The following is a 17305-nucleotide window of genomic DNA, read 5'->3' as shown; positions in this document are numbered from 1 at the left end:
CCCCCCGCCATGCTGGTGTAATCACTTATCTTAAATAATGCCTCTTGTTCCGATCATCTTCTTCTTTCCAGTAGTTTTCAGGAGTCCCTCCAGCGCTGGTTCGGGTCTCTGATCCAGCGCTGACTGTCGGGTCTTCTGTGTCCCACGGTGTCTGTGCGGGCACACATTGCCGGGCTGCATGCATCGACTTACCTTGTGTCTCCCCCCTCTTCTCCTGGCCAAAGATCTCTGCTGCGCATGCACCTGCCCCGTGATCCTTTGCGGCTACCCGAGCATTTTTCAGATTTTCGGACGGGAGCGCGCGATGGAGACACATGTAAGTTTTAACCTTTTTTGGTAACTGCTAGCTAGCAGTAGATTTATGCAAAACAAACTCTGAGGGTTTAATTATCCTTTAATTTCTGTTTATTACCAGACAACAATTGGAAAATAAGAAATGTTAAATATAGATTTCCAGTATGCATAATTACACACAACCTTTAACAGACTGGAAGCACATGCTTCTGAATTACTGCCAAATAATGACGGCTCTACTTATGAAGTAACCAGCAAGAACTCATTTGTGCAAGAACAAAAAAGTGACTCATTTTATGAAGTTCTAATAAACCAAGCGCTTTATTGCACTTGTTTTTAATAAGACCAAATCCCTGGTATGGATATAGATTCAGAAAAACTCCTGAAACAGGAGTTCTTGGCAGAGATTTGAAAGTCTTCTATTTGTCATTAATATGCTAATACTTGACGTTTGGTTTGACGTTATTAATTCATATATGCAATCTGTCAGATCACTGACATTTCAAGCAATAAAATTTGCTTCAAACTGACATTTTGAGGTAATTTTTGGGGTGGGATACTATGTTCAAAGTAAACCTGTTATAAGGAAAACAAGGGGGCTGCTTTGATGATATCCAGTGGCGTAACAATCGCCATAGCGACCCAGGCGGCCACTATGGGGCACAGGGGGGCCCGGCCAGATGCCAAGCGGACCGCCTGGGTCGCTATGACATCCTCTGCTGGTGGCTTTCACTGGCGGCTCTAAAGAGAAACACGCCACTGTTCAGATCACTGACAGTAATCTGTGCAGCAGTGCGTTCGTCTCCACAGCCGCTGCTGAGTCAATGAGAGCCAGCAGCGGCGGTGGAAGAGGAGGCGAGGCCCGTGGTCCACAGCAGGGGAGGGGGTGGGGCACTGCAGGGTCACCCTCAGGTGGTCTGTGTTGTTATCTCAAGTTTGCTCTGCAAGGGGTATAACTAGACATCACAGGGCCCCATACAAAATTTTGCTATGGGGCCCTGTGATTTCTAGTTACGCCCCTGATGATCTCCTTCTGTTATTTTGACCTTTTGGCTTCAATTTTACTTCAGAACTGACTGAGTCACTGACTTGTATAAGTATGTAGGTCAGAAAAGACTCTTCCTCTTCATACTTGTCAATGACTCGGTCTTGGTGAAAGAGAGTCAGCATGACTGCAAAGCAGCTAGCATTTGTTTAGGAGGAGCAATCACAGCTTCCATGTTTCTTATATGGCGGGTTTTCTTTAGGTCTATTCACACCTATGGGTTGTGGTAATGCGCAAATAAGAATTAAGAATACTTTTTAGGAATGGGCATACAAATTTAGTCAGCACTTCTGTTACTATAATTCTGAAGCTAACAAGATTTACCCACTTATAAACAAAGAGAATGTTGCATCTAGAGCAGGGGTATTGCACTCAAATTCAAGTGCAATAAAATGATCAAGGAGCCGAGTTTGTGAATCGTGGTTCGGACAAAAGGGTCACTCAGTTTGTGTCATTACCACATTCCTCCATTTAGGCTGCATTCACACCAGCAGCTGTACTGTGTGTGATCCAAGGCACAGTGCTGATGTGCCAATCACGATGCATCGCACTGTTTTCTCCCCCCCCCCATGTACATACACATGCATGCCTTACGTGCACATGCTCATTAGAATCAGATGGCAGGGGCTGCAGAATTGGGTTTTTTATTTCCTTTTTTTTCCCCAAGTTAACTTTTGCCATCACATAGCTGCTAACAAGCCCGTATGTGACAGCATTTGGACGTGACCTGTTCTTTTTATGGAGACATCAGGGGTCAATTAGACCTCTGCCTTACCTGCCCTCCAATACAGATCATTCAGTGATCACAGAACAGATTGTGGAACTGACGTTCCCTGTCTGCTTCGGTCCCTCTTTCTGACACTGTTTGCCATGGTCCTGGGCCCCTCCATTAGAGCAGGGAACCCTGAAGACCACGGCAAGGGGTGCACGGAGAAGGGCATGCGGCTTGATCGTGGCTAATACAAGTGATCTGGGTGGCTGTACAGGGCATATGGCCCTGCCTGATGTCATTGGTTGCTAGGACGCCAGCTCTAGGTTAGGGCTGGAAGTGGATGCACTGTCAGCCAGCCATAACTCTGCGTAGGTCAGCAATCACAGTCAAGACAGAACCGCCACTAGGTCTGTGTACGGACTGCGGTCCTCCATTTAGTGACCTCTGATCTAGAGCATGAAGGTAAGGTGGTTACTTCTATCTTTGCATAATGGTAAAATCACTATACTATTATATGGTTTGTAGTGTAAAGCAGACCAAGCTTCTGTAAGACCACAGTGACCTTGGTGGAGGAATCAAGTCCAGCTAAGATCTAAGAATTTCCTGTGCGTGTATACAGTATATGCATATGGTGTGTGTGTGTGTGTGTGTCTGTTTCCTATTGTACATGCTGCAGATTCTTTAAAGTATTGTTTTAATTAAATGGATATGAGGAACAGTATAAAAATGTTTGTTTTCATCCCCAAAGTGCATGTGTTATGTGTATAAACCCTATTATGTGGCACATGCAGGGGCGGACTGGGCCGGGGGGCAGGGTGGCAATTGCCCCCCGGGCCTCTCTGAAGCCACCTCGAATGGGCCCTTGACCCCCGCTGCCACTTGCACACGGCCGCCCGCCGCATCCGACGGCTCTATGATCGGTGCGGCCGCTGCTCGCTGCCTGTCAAGGAGGTGCTCGGGAAGCACCAGCAGGGGGCCCTCTAACATGCCGCGTCTACCTGGTACAGCCAGCCCAGATTGCCTCGGTATGTGATCAGGGCTGGCTGGATCAGGCAGACGCGGCCCTATAATCAGGCGCTGTAGGTGGCCACCAGGTTGGGCCTTCTAAAGACCACCATTATAGCTGGTGGTATTCTGCATTGCTGAAAAATTGAGAGAGTTTACCCCATGTGTGGCGCTTGTCAGAGGTAAGGGGAAAATGCGGGGGGGAGAGGCAGTACTTGGTGAGTACTATCACTTGTAGTGTGGTAGGTGTAGATGAAGGGGGGCGGGGAGGGGGTGGTTGCGCAGGGGTGCGGCTTCCGTTCTGTCTGGACCGGGGGGTCCTTGCTGGGATTTGTAGTTCTAAATATCTGATGCTGTTCTGCATTGCTGTATAATGGTATTGCTGGGAAGTGTAGTTCTCTATCTCTTGGTAGTCATTATTGCTTGGATTTATAGTCCTCTATAGCCAATGCCATTCTGCAATGCTGTAAAATGTATTTCTGATTTAGTGGCAAAACTACCAGTGGCGCAGCAGTCATGCACGCGCACACCCCTGACAAGGCATCCCTCCACTACCAGTGCGCTTTACATTTCCTAAACCGATAAATACATTCAAACTACTGTTACATAGACGGCAAAAGTGACAGACAGGGGCGGGGAGAAGCCGGGGAAGAGGCAGAGCGTGAGGGGGGCCAAGTCGCTGCACCATGGGCCTCTGGGTTGTACTTGCTTACATATGTAGGGCTCGTTACATTGCAATCCTTGTCAGCAGTGTTTTTAAGCCAGGTCTACCTTTGCGAAGCATCCTGCAAAGCTGGCCATACACTGTTTGTTCATGCTAACGGCTGGATGTCTTGTTTGGACCACACACTGGTCGAATTTTGCCCAAGTCACCACGACCAGGACTGGTGCATGGCCAAGTTTAGTACAAAATGATGTACTGTGCCAAATGACTTGAGACATTGAGTCTAAATGTTTGCTGCGTTCAGGCAATAGCTGCCTATTGTGCTGTCTGGCCTCTCAGAGGTGGTCCTGCTGCAGGCAGATGATTGTCTGTAAAAATGTCAACTCTGCACTGGATGCTTTCTCACATCCAGTGCACTGTGAACGAGGCATATAAATGTTGTAATTTTAAATGCACTGAGTAGTGCAGTCTCTTTGTGGCAGCCCCCGGACACTTCACAGACATGCTTGAAGAAGTATGCTAAAGTCATACATGTCTATAGCTTCAGGGCTGCTCTGAGTATTAAAATCCAGGTCATAAGACACAGGAGTCGCTAGTGAGAGGTGAGAGGCATGTGAAATAAGCCTGAGGGGACAGGATCATTGAGGAATAGTGCAAGATTAGTGGGATGTGTTGACTGATGAAGTAGATCTTGGTATATTTATGACAAAACAAATCGCACTCTCTGAAGTTGTTTTAACACAGTTCAACAGACATCTGTGTTGCTATTGCAATGGTAGCAGTCTAGAAGACATCTTTGTTCAGCTAGTGGCAGATCTCGTAATAAATGATTTGCCAAACGAAATGGTGTGTAGTTTTTCGAAGGGACTACGCAAAAGTTTTTGAATATCCGACATTTATCCATTTGCTAACCACTATGTAGTATGAGAACTCGCAATTGGGAAAATTCTATAGATCTGATTGATTAAATTCCAAACTTCACATCTGGAAAGGTCTAGGATTTGCGCCCATGATTGGCTCAAATATAGGCTTGTGTCTATATATCACATTTCCATATTGACCATAGAACACATCAGAAAGTCTGTTGTGCTCCTCTTTATTGTTTTCTCTGTTTTTAATATTTCAGAAGATAAATTCCAAGTTACATGATGGGGTTTGCCAGCGCTGCAAGGATGTACTGGCGTGGAAAGTGAAGTTCAGCAAGTACAAGCCACTGTCTCAGCCTAAGAAATGGTAAGTAACATCACAGTTGTAATAAGGAAGCGGCCCTATAGAATTGTATCATTTACTCAAGGTTTTGCCAAGCTTCCAGTTAATGCCTTTGGGAAAAACATGAATGAGTTGGAAAACAATAAAGCTTTTATCTGAAATCTGAAACTTCTTCCATAAAGCGCGTGGCTGGAACAGTAACTGTGTATTTAAAGTCTCTCTTGAAAGAGATCCATTATTAAAGCAGATTATGTGGTAACTTTAAACATGGCCTAAAATGGAAATACACCTGAAAGATGCATTAGGGTAACCTTTGAGCAGCAACGCACATCAGATATTGTAGTTCTACAGTACATACTGTCCAAAATATTTGGTTTATGGGCCTTTTCAGTCTTTTACTTTAGGAAAAGATCTAACTAAAGTAATAACACTTTTTAATACATTGCTTTCATGATATTCGCTGCAAAAAATGCTATTAAATAACTTGCCTCTCTCATTGTTCATAGAGGAGGTCCTTCATAATTTACTGGGTGCATTACATAAAAAAAGAGGTGATTGTTGAGTTGAAAACGGCTGCAAAGCGAGGGCTTGCCACTCCTGTGAGTGATGGCCAAGTGCCCATGTGACCCAAACCCACAACCAGTACTCTCCAGCTTTCATAGCTGAACATCTTTTCACTTATTACATAGAGATTTTGGGGAACTATCACCTCTCGCTGTACTGCTGAATGAGGCATGTTATCATTTCAACAGAAAAGTTCCCAGGTTAAAGCAGAATTGCAGGTGGATATAGGGGTTAGCATTTTTTCCCAGTTATATATTTATAACAACAGCTAGTGTAAGTACCTGAATCTGTCTTTTTTATGTTGCCTTGATATAATCCTTTTGTAATGCAGTGTGAGCCAGTCAGGCTCTACTGAATCACAGAGTGCTTGTGGGCACCAGCAATGCCAACAGGTTGGGACATACCTTCCAGTCATCAGTAGGGGGCCATATAGACAACCTGTTTAACTTCTGCACATCCCACATACCTGCCGTCAATGAAGGCTGCTTCATTTTTCTAGCAATTTATAAGCGACTTTTATAGTTATAGATTCTCTTATACACGTGAACAAACGGGCTTCACCCCACAATGCTGGTAGCAGAATTTTAGTTTTATTAGATACCCTGAAAGACATTTGTTTCTGTTGAGTAGTTATAATTATATGCAGTGTTTGCCAAGCTTTGTATAGGAGGCAAATTTTCTGCTTCGGTTGAGCTACCTTATCATGCTCCAATGCAAAGAATTGGTACCGGTGACTGGATACCACCATTGTTCCACCTACAACATGGTAGTCATCAGGGCTGCCCATTTATTAATATATACCCTGTCTGCTGCACCTTGGCAACACACACACACACACACACACACACACTAAGAGGCATACATATCTGTTCACAGACCAAAAATTAGCCCTCTGTGCAGATGACATAATCCTTTTCTTAGCTGCCCCACATGTAACCCTCTCTACTACCCTAGACGGTCTAGAAAGATGTGGATATTATTCTGGTCTCGCCATTAAACAACTCTGGTACTCAAGTGGTTAACCTGCTGTCCTCTACACCTATTGTAATTGCAAGTACAGGCCTTGGGAGTCTACTGTACATGGGTTTCTTCAGATTACAGTGACTGTCACATATACTGTGAGGGGGATTTATCAAAACTGGAGCAGACAATCTGGAGCAGCTGTGCATAGCAACCAATCTGCTTCTCTCTTTCATTTTCAAAGCTTAACTGAGAGAAGCTGATTGGTTGCTCTGGGCAACTGCTCCAAATTTTGTCTGCTCCACTTTTGATAAATTTCCCCCCTGTGTATGTTAGTGTGCAAGAATTGTGTATGTTATTTTACAGTCCCATAGCCTTGTCATGTTTAATCATTTGCAGGAAAAAGATCAAAGCTTCATGTGTGAAGGGCATGTTTTCATTTAATTACAGACACTTAATTACGCAACAGTCACCATAGGGGGGGATTTACCAAGCACATTTATTAAAACATGTCTAAAGCTAAAACTTTCTGACAGTAGGCAATGTTGAAAGCCGGACAGTTTTTTTTTCTTTGCCAACTGCGTCCAATTGGGGGATATTTACCTTAATTTTCTGTTCTGTATACGTGAGACGAAAAAATGGGATAGTTGCGAAGGAGAAACAAACCGAGAGATGTTCCAAAGAGGGAAAGCTGGGAGCTGTGACTGATAATGGTTACTTTTGCAATTACACATTATAGACAAATGCTGTAAATTTTTATTCTAGCTGTCTGTTTTTGCAAGACACATTATTCAAATGCAGATAAGCACTTGACGGGCAGACTGGACACCTGTGGTAGATGCACAAATTAGACCTTATATGCATTAGTAAATTGAAGTAAATCTGTCATTCTTTGATACTGGTGGTATAAATAAAGTACAGGCACAATAAAAGATGAATGTAGAGATGGAAAGATACAGGCTGACCCTCAACTTTTAAGCTGAATTTTGCATGAATGAGAGGGGGCCTCTGAGGTACTTGTGAATCACATTCAAGCACCTCTTTTGTACATTTCAATTATATTGCACATGTTCTGGTACAGTGGCTAGTATCATCAGTACAGATTATACTAGACACGGCCTCAAACTACTCCAACTGCCCCAAAACTTTACAGTCCAGTGTGCGTGATTAAAGGGGTCCCCGACAACATTTAAAACCATTACAAATTATTTGATAAAGACATTTGGATTTGCACTGCATTAATGCCGGATTCTGACTGGCAAATTGTTGAAACCTCCACCCTTTTCTGCCTAGCAGATCCCCGGTACGAGAAATACACTATATTGCCAAAAGTATTGGGACACCCCTCAAAATGATTGGATTCAGGTGTTCCGTGAAATTTCCTTGCTACTAAATATTCCACGATCAACTGTTAGTCAACTGTCAACTCGGCCACGAAGTGGTAGGCCACTTAAAATTACAGTGCCGTGTCAGAGCATGCTGAAGTGCACAGAAGTCGCCAACTGTCTGCAGAGTCAATAGCTACAGACCTCCAAACTTCGTGTGGTCTTCAGATTGGCACAACAACAGTGCGTAGAGCGCTTCATGGAATGGGTTTCCATGGCCGAGCAGCTGCATCCAAGCCTTACATCACCAAGTGCAAAACGTCGGATGCAGTGGTGTGAAGCACGCCGCCACTGGACTCTAGAGAAGTGGAGACGTGTTCTCTGGAGTGACAAATCATGTTTCTCTGGCTGGCAATCCGATGGATGTGTCTGAGTTTGGTGGTTGCCAGGAGAACGGTACTTGCCTGACTCCATTGTGCCAAGTGTAAAGTTTATTGGAGGGGGGATTATGGTGTGGGGCTGTTTTTCAGGGGTTGGGCTTGGCCCCTTAGTCCCATTGAAGAGAACTCTTATTGCATTAGCATAACAAGACATTTTGGACAATTCCATGCTCCCAACTTTGTGGGAACAGTTTGGGGATGGCCCCTTCCTGTTCCAACATGACTGCGCACCAGTGCACAAAGCAAGGTCCATAAAGACAAGGATGAGCGAGTTTGGGGTGGAGGAACTTGACTGGCCTGCACAGAGTTCTGACCTCAACCCGATAGAATACCTTTGGGATGAATTAGAGTGGAGACTGCGAGCCCGGCCTTCTCGTCCAACATCAGTACCTGACCTCACAAATGCGCTTCTGGAAGAATGGTCAACCATTCCCATAGACACACTCCTAAACCTTGGGGACAGCCTTCCCAGAAGAAGGGTGGGCAAACTCAATATTGAACCCTACAGATTAAGACTGCAATGCCATTAAAGTTCATGTGCGTCTGAAGGCAGACGTCCCAATACTTTTGGCAATATAGTGTATGTAGGCATCAACTGCTGATGTCATCTTCAGAAAATGCTAATTGCCTGTCTCTCTTTTTTTTTTTTTTTTTTGCATATCAATTTTTATTGTTATTATTGCAGGTTACATAGTGATGAGGCATTTTCTTAAAGAAATCAGAATGTGTTCACAACATGTGGTGAGGATAAAATACAGGACCATATACATTGCCGCAAATTTAACATGTGTGTGTGGCATAGGGAACTTCACCTTAAGATATGTAGTCCATAGATCGCTATGTGTAAACAGAAATAAGTAAATCAATTCAAAGAAAGAAGGAAAAAATAAATAAATATATCAATACTGTAACTGATCCTGGATCATTCAAGTGAATGTTCTGATGAAAGAAATCGCTGGATTAGTGGAGAGATCGTAGAACCACTTTTGTGTAGAGAGGGCCTAAGGAATGTCGGGGAGTCTTAAGGATTATCAGAGAACATCTAGTGCTCCGAGGGATCCGTCAAGTTTGGCGCGGAGAAACCATGAGGAGTACTGGAAGGTAGTCATAATATCTTGTAATTGTTGTGCAGGGAGTTCAGACGTTTAAATACCTGGACCAGGTATCGAAGAATCTACCTGTGAGATGAAGATCGAACTGTGCGCTTAGTTTATCCAGTATCATGAGTCTTTGAATTATGACTGAGTAAATGTACTGAGTGTGGGCGAAGTAGGAGACAGCCAGCCGGTCAATATGGCCTTCTTCGCACTTAAGATGCAGAGGTGTTCACAGCGAGTGAGGGAGGGATGTGTTGTGACAGAGTCTGGGGAAGGGGAGTGAAATAGGGAGATGTCAGGGGAAGGCATTCTCTGTCTGTCCGATTTCATATTCATGAAGGCAATGATTTCAGTCCATAGGGATTGGATAAAGGGACATAGCCATATAAGGTGGGTTAGGTCAGGCATCGGTAATTGGCATTTTGGACAATGGGTCAACCAGCCTGGAGGGTTATTGGGTGAGTTAAAGCCATAATAGGCTCTGTGTATCAATTTGAATTGTACTTCCCTCCATGCTTCAATAGTTATTGCTTTCCTCAGGTGTCTCCAACCTGACAGTATTACAGAATGTGTGTCTTCTGGAGTTAGAAGAAGCAGGTCGGCCCACTTGGCTATGTAGGTAGGAAGGGCTGGAGGTAGTGATGAGGCAGTGTGGGAGTATGTGTCGGTACAAAAAGGAAAGAGGTAGTTTGCGGGTTGGTGAGGAGAGTAGCGTGCGGAATTGGGAGTATTGTAGTCCAGTGCTAGCGGGAGGGAGGTTTTTCAGCAGAAATGATGTATCTGGGCGTGCTGCAAAAAATGTGTAGAGGGAACGCGGTGTTCCTTGCACAAGGTGAGGAGGGTCTTGCAGTGTCCCTGAGGTGTCAGTATGTCTTGCAGGGTATGGATACCCAGAAGTTCCCAGCCCCTGAAAGCTTTTGAGTCGAGCCCGGCTGGGAAGGCCGGGGTAGACGTGATGGGCATCAAAGGGGAGATTGCCCCAGGTAGGCGATAAAGTTTCCTGACTTCCCTCCAAGTAATTATCGTGTCTCTTAACAAGATATTTTGTTTGATGTGTGGTGGGAGGAGGGGAAGTGGGGTGTGTAAAATACCCGATAGTGACCACGGGGACGCTGGGTGGCTCTCTAATGGTGTGTTGGTGAAGAATGAGGTATCAGATATCCAATCTCTAACGTGGCGGAAAATACTGGCTAGGTTAAATAATCTGATGTTGGGTAGATTGGCACCAAGGTCGGTAGCGGGGCTTTGGAGTTTGTACAATGCAATTCTGGGTTTTTTCCCTCTCCAAATAAACTTGGAGAGGGCGCTGTTGAGGGTTTGAATGTCTTTATGTTTAATCAGGATTGGGATTGTTTGCATTGGGTACAACAGGCGGGCAAAACTAATCATGCGTATCAGGTGGCATCTGCCTAGGGTGGTGAGTGGGAGTAATTGCCAGATGCGGAGTTCGTTTAGAATTTTTTGTATGAGGGGTGTATAGTTTAGTGAATAAAGATCCGTGGCTAGGCGAGGAATATGAATACCCAAATATTTAACGGAACGTTGTCTAATTTGTATTTTGTAAGACTCAGTCCACGTAGAGGTGTCTAAGGTAAAGTTGTGTGATAGGGGCAATAATTCGCTTTTGGCAAAATTAATTTTTAGCCCCGAGAATGTACCAAACATGGTTATGTGTTGGAGCATTGCCTGTTTCTTACATTGATGATGTTTGCTTCAGAACTTTCTATTTCACCGATTTAGAAATATGTGGTATTCTAAGCTGAGAAACGAAACCAGTGTACCTTCAACAGGTTGTCTTTAGTTTGCTGCCCGCAGGCTGATAATTTAAAAAGGGATTTGGAAGACCCAATACAATGTAAGAAATACAAATGCTTATAAGACAGAAAACTAAATTGTATTTAATTTGTCAAATACAGGTCTTCTAACACAAACAACTGACCTGATCTGAAATAGGTTCCTATAAATGGGGTGGGAGATCTCCTAAGAAAAATATATTCCTGAAGGCGAGGAGACATTTGCTAGTCCAACAGTGCCAGTAGAGGATAAAGCAGAATGTACTTGTCATGGGTGTGGGAACCCTTACATTTCAAACATTTTTTCATCATGTAATGTCACAGTGAGTCACTCGGCTAACAGTATCGAAGAATGCAGCCAATTCACTTCACATAACTAACCTAAATTCTCTGTAGCAACTCTTGCTTGATAACTGGGGCTTTTGAAATGTGTGCATTTAGAAACCAGATTTTTCTGATCTTCATTTTCAATGTGATGTAGGGGAGTTTCATAATTTCAGTACACAGATGCAGAAGCTGATAGTAAGCCAAGCATACACTGGTTTCTGTTCTGTAATCATTGAGGGTTGTAGTCTGTGAGAATTCTTAAATGTTTACTTGCAATCCAGCAGTCAAGAACTATCTATGCTAGGAAATGAATCCTCCTTTGTTAAATGATGGGAATAGAAACTGTGGAAAACACTTTATGGCAAATAATAGTACTTTTAACAATATTGTATCCTCCGGCCTTTCTCAACCCTGGGGTGCTTTCTGGCTTCCTCGGAGGTGCCCTGAAGTTTTTGCACATCGTCACGTATTTGCATGGTGCGGACTGGCCGGGTGCCAGCAACATGGAAATGAATGACACTAATCCAGGGAGGGAGCGATCCATTCAGAAAATGACAGATATTTGCCTCCCACTCTCTGCCATGCTGCTGCACTTGCGGCCCCTGATGTAATGGTAAGACTCTACTGTGAAGGGGGACTGAGTACTCCAGCCTCTTTCTAGGATCTAGGAATCCTTGAGTCATCAGGTCCAGTACAATGTATTGGATGTGAGGATGCCAAGGGACATACCATCACCATTGTTGTCATTTTAAACCCATAAAGCCAGCAATAAATACTTGCTTATCCTGCTGTCTGCCATCGAACTCCACTACATTAAAGATCTAAGCTTTCTGAAGCATGTTCAGCATTTGTCACTTCCGAAAGTATCAGATACTGTCATCTTCCACTGCATACTGCTGTGTCCTCCGCCAGCCCTTGCATCACTGCAGGACACAGTGGTGACGTATGCTTGGCAGAAGATTTTTTAATCAAACTTGTATCAGCACGGGGAAGTTTGGTGACATGGGCAGCGGGACAGGTATTATTGCTTTCTTTGCAAGGATACATTTTCTTTTTTTTTTGTCTACCTGCTTTTACACAATGGCAGATCAACAGTGCTACAGAACAAATATCTTATGCCAAGATTACTCAATCAGAATAAGAATAAACCTGTTCTGGTTCTTGCTTCGGGTGATCGCCCTCACCCGAACATGTGGCACATAGGTGCCTGCGTTCTGGTCCAATGCAATCTGCAAAAATAGTGCTTGCAGCTCACACTGGATCGGGACGCTGGCAGTGCCACGCGTTCGGGTGTGGGCGATCGCACTGGGAGTGGGACTGCGGTGCCATTCAACACACTGCCACGCCCCCTCCCAACCCTGAACGTAGGGGGCCGGAATTCGATACAGTGCGTTCCAGAGGTTGACCGCTCTGGAAACCACTGTTTGTGGTGTGAACCTGCCCTTAGACATGCCCCCTGGTCTTCAGGAGGTGGCAGTCACTGCTGCTGTAACCTATGTGGTGCACAGAATTACTACAGAGCCAGTTTTATCTGGATGGGAAAGAGTTACTGCTGAACACACCCCTTGCACACTAAATCGTAGGAACTGCAGCTAACATACTGCAATTTGTGTTGCATCCTCTGTGTCAGTGCAGCGTTGTTTCTCAGTGATTAGAACATCCAGCACCTTGGAAATTAAAGCCTCTGTTTTTTTTTGCATAGATTTACTGCTAGCAAGCAGTAGATCTATGCGAAAAGTGTCAAAAAAACAAAACACTTTAACAGAGGTTAATACTCACCTGTGTCTTCCCTGCGCACTCCCGTCCGAAAATGTGAAGAACCTCGGGCGGGCGCGTGCGCAGTTCACATTTTCGGCCGGGACGCAGGGAGAGACAAGGTAAGTCTATGGACGCATGCAGACACTGTGGGATCAGAAGTGCCAGCAAGCTCAGAGGAGTCAGCGCTGGATCGGAGACCTGCCATAGCGCTGGAGGGACAGATGAAAACGACCGGAAAGAAGACGATTGGATTAAGAGACATAATTTAAGGTAAGTACTTTCATTAACATTGGGGGGAGGGGGAAAACATTTTACTTTAATGTCACTTTAAGGGTTTATAATCCTCTTTTACATTCACACTCTGCAACCACCAACAAATAAAAGCTTGTAGCTTCCTTGTTTATCCAGGTGATTCTTGGCCCCATTAAAGTGCCTGCTTTTTACACATGCTACTGTGTATGTGGTCTGAAACATTTCTGTCCTCAGAGTAGTACCCTACTGGCCATCTTATTTCAATGAGTCATCGTATTTCAGATTCATTCTGTAGCATAGCAAGTGACAATAGAGAAAAAGATTACATCTTCAAGGAAGTCAATTTTTTTTTTTTCTGCTTCAGTTGTGTAATTTGATTAGAAATGTTAATCTCTGTCTAATTTTAACATTTATGCTGTGTGGTGTTTTTGTTTTTTTTTTGTGATGTTTAACTGCATATATAGCATAATGAATCTGTCTTCTGGTACTGTGAGATTGCTCATCAAATCATTATTCAAATAATTTTTCTGTCATATTTTTGCAAAATTCTCTGTGCTTCGATGTAATTATACAGGATTTATGTAGCGCCAATAGTTTGCACAGCGCTTTACAATATAAGAAAGACATTACAGTCACAATACAATGTAAGACAAGATGGTAAGGAGGGCCCTGCCCGTGAGGGCTTACAATCTAAAACATACTATTGTATTATTCCAATCTTAAAGCTAAATATAATTGTCTTCACAAGTTTATATATTTCATAAGCGTTTTATAACATTTCTTAGAATTGGGTTGGGGGTTGATGTATTTAGATGGTCTGTATCTAAATTTAGAAAGACAAATTAACTATTTATGAATTGACCATTGTTCATGCGCTGTTCTGTCTTCAATGCTCTAGTCTTACTTTTGGTTCTTCATGTCTCTTTTCAACTACCTTTTTTTCCACACATTCTGTACATTTAACAGATATCCAAGTGTTCCAGTGTGTCAGGATAAAGAATGACATGTAGTTAGCATTTGCCAAGATAATTCTGACTAGCAACATAGTTTTTTCCTTTTTAGAAGAACTTCAGTCAAATAAAATCTTTAACCATTGCAGTGTGGCTACCCCCGCACTGCAAGGGTTAAGTGCTTGTTTTGTCTAGGGAGCTAAAATAACAGATGTACTCACCCAAACCACAATCCCAGCTGGCTTTTAGACCGGTCCCATCAACCTCAATCCCCCTCTGCTCCAGGGGAGTGGGAGAGATCTAAACCCAAACCCAACTAAAATTCCACATACAGGTGTTAACATGCTAATGTACTAGTCCTTTTTAAAATGTAACAATTACAACTTACATTGTAGCTTGCCCTGCACACGGCCATTTGTCAAAATTCATCTGTCGGAATGGTACTTTTACTTGGAAGTGACCCGAGCACATTAAGGCCTTATTCACACCTAGGCGATTGCGGTTTTAAGCTGTTTTCGCACATTTGTCACGTGGTGTTTTTTTTTTTTTTTGCATGATTTTGCTTTTAAAAACTGCATGAAAATTGCACGGTTCTCAATGCATCGGGATGTCTATGGGAATAAAACGGCATCCGCCTGTAAATGGCTCTTGCATCTTATTGTGCGACAGGCATTATCGCACGTGCGACACAACGCTAAGGTGTAAACTGTCGCCTTTATCTTGTATGGGTTTTTGTGGTTTGCGCGGTATCGCGCGACTGATTCTGCATGATAACGCCTATGTGTGAACCAGGATATCACAAAGATTCCACATGCACACCTTATAGCACTTTGTGACCATAACGTAATGGTGGTGCTCGTAGTGATGTCACGGATGGCACCGTGCAGAACTTCCAAGTAATAGCTGAAATCCCCAGCACACACGAAATGCACCTTTAAATCTTCTGAATGATTTATTGGAATGTCACATTATGTCATGTAGGCTAACGTTTCGGGACCACGCAGGGACCCTTCAGCACTGTGCTGCCCTGAAGAAGGGTCCCTGCGCAGTCCAGAAAAGTTAGCATACATGGCATAATGTGACATTTCAATAAATCATTAAGATTTAAGCTGCTGATTTCGCTGTTACGTGGGTGCAAACCAGGCCTTAAAGAAAATGTGTGTTTTTAATGTGCATGAGAATTGGAAAAATGAGTCCATTGGTGAAGGCATTAAAAGGGTCCGCTTACACTGTTTGGACCGCCGTCACAAATTGCCTACTGTTAGTAGGCATAAAATGTACCTGTAGGGAGAAAAAAATTAGGGTTTATACTTACCTCAGCCCTGTCTTCCTCACTCAGTGCCTAGGCAAGGATGATGTCACACTTCTTATGGCTACATCCTGGGGAATACAAAGCAGTTGGATATTCATGAAGCCTAACATTACAGTCTTTCTGCTGCTTGCTAAATATATCTGTGTGTTCAGCTTTGTTCTGTATATTCTATTTCTGCTGTGCTGCTTTTAATTTATGACAAATGATCATATAGCACTACCATTATATTTTTTATGGTTGGCACACTTATTTATGTAGCCATGATTAATAATATTATTACTATTTTTTTTATTTTTTTTATTCATTTTTTTTTCTAGTGTTAAATGTCTTCAAAAAACAGTGAAGGATGCCTATCGCATCATATGCAAACCATGTGCTATTGAGCATGAACTTTGTGCCAAATGCGGGAAAAAAGAGGACATTGTTGATCCGTAAGTAGTGTATTGTAATTCATTGAAATACAATGCTAAGATAACTTTACATCATTATTCTATTAACTTGTAGTTGTGGTGCAACAACGGTCTCATAGCCAATTAGCATTAGTAATTTATTGATATTATCTGCACAAAGCATTGAGACGACTCCTCCTGCTGGAGCAATAGTAGGATCCCACAGCTTGGTAGAGCAAAAGAGACCTAGCAGGTGAAGTTTGGTAATTCAGGCTGAAGTGAAAATAAGAAGGTGTACATGCTCGACCTTCATCGCCAATTGAATTCCTCTGCATTACTGGTTCCAAGGATTTGTAAATAAACAAAAATGGCTCACTTGGTACAACTGCTGATGCATTTCAGCCACTTAACCTTAATTATAGCTGTGATTAAGACCCTTAGTGGCTGAAACGCATTTGCAGTTGTACCATGTGAGCTATTTTAGTGTAGTTATTAAATTTTAACATGTCTACAATCAAGCTTTTTTTTTTTAATTTTTTTTTTTTAGTGCACTATATTTTGAACTTTCAAAATACTAGTGGCCTAGTGAAGGCTAGAAACACAAGGCGTACAGCTCACCCCCATCATGCATCTTTGTAATCTTTATTTGGTGCACGGATGACCCTTTTTCTGGAGTGATAGGCTCAAAAACTGTAAAACCAGCACATGTTGATCTTCCAAAGAAAATCAAACTTTATTCCACATGCATATATACAAAAGATGACCGCTGATGCATTTCTGCCTTACTCGGCCTAAGTCATAGGTGGAATAAAGTTTTTTTTTTTGGAAGATCATCGCATGCTGGTTCTACAGTTTGTGGCCTAGTGATACAGATGAGCATACAACAAAGTTCTTTTAGTGAGTTAACCTGTTAGAAGAATCACAGCTTTGAATTCAATGTCTACAAATGCCACTTAATATTGTATTTTCAACGCTATTCAAATCCCTTGAATAATTGAAACAGTTTAGGGCAGTTTTAGTGATGGTAGTCCCTTCAGGCATACAATAGGAGATGTGAGCATTCATTTTTGAAGGAAATGGCATTACAAAAAGGGTAATTTTATGATTGTATTAACCACGCTTTCATTGGCACCTTCTTCTTCAGTCCTTTGGTTGACAAATACACCTGCTCACCCATGCTTCTGGCAAGTGGATGTTTTCTTAGTCACA

General features: G+C 43.0%; 1 protein-coding gene across 1 annotated transcript in view; it reads left to right on the top strand.

Annotated features, from left to right (window-relative positions):
- Positions 1–17305, top strand: part of CUNH9orf85 (chromosome unknown C9orf85 homolog) — a 32303-nt gene that overhangs the window by 11655 nt on the left and 3343 nt on the right. Inside the window, exons 2-3 of the mRNA XM_018562272.1 lie at positions 4847–4953; positions 16025–16138. Of these exons, the coding sequence (XP_018417774.1) occupies positions 4847–4953; positions 16025–16138 (221 nt within the window). The remainder of the gene's footprint in view (positions 1–4846; positions 4954–16024; positions 16139–17305) is intronic.

The sequence above is a fragment of the Nanorana parkeri genome, unplaced genomic scaffold, assembly GCF_000935625.1.
Source record: "Nanorana parkeri isolate BGI_ZX_2015 unplaced genomic scaffold, ASM93562v1 scaffold569, whole genome shotgun sequence".
Classification (NCBI taxonomy): Eukaryota; Metazoa; Chordata; class Amphibia; order Anura; family Dicroglossidae; genus Nanorana; species Nanorana parkeri.
This window is presented reverse-complemented; position numbering and strand designations above follow the sequence as displayed.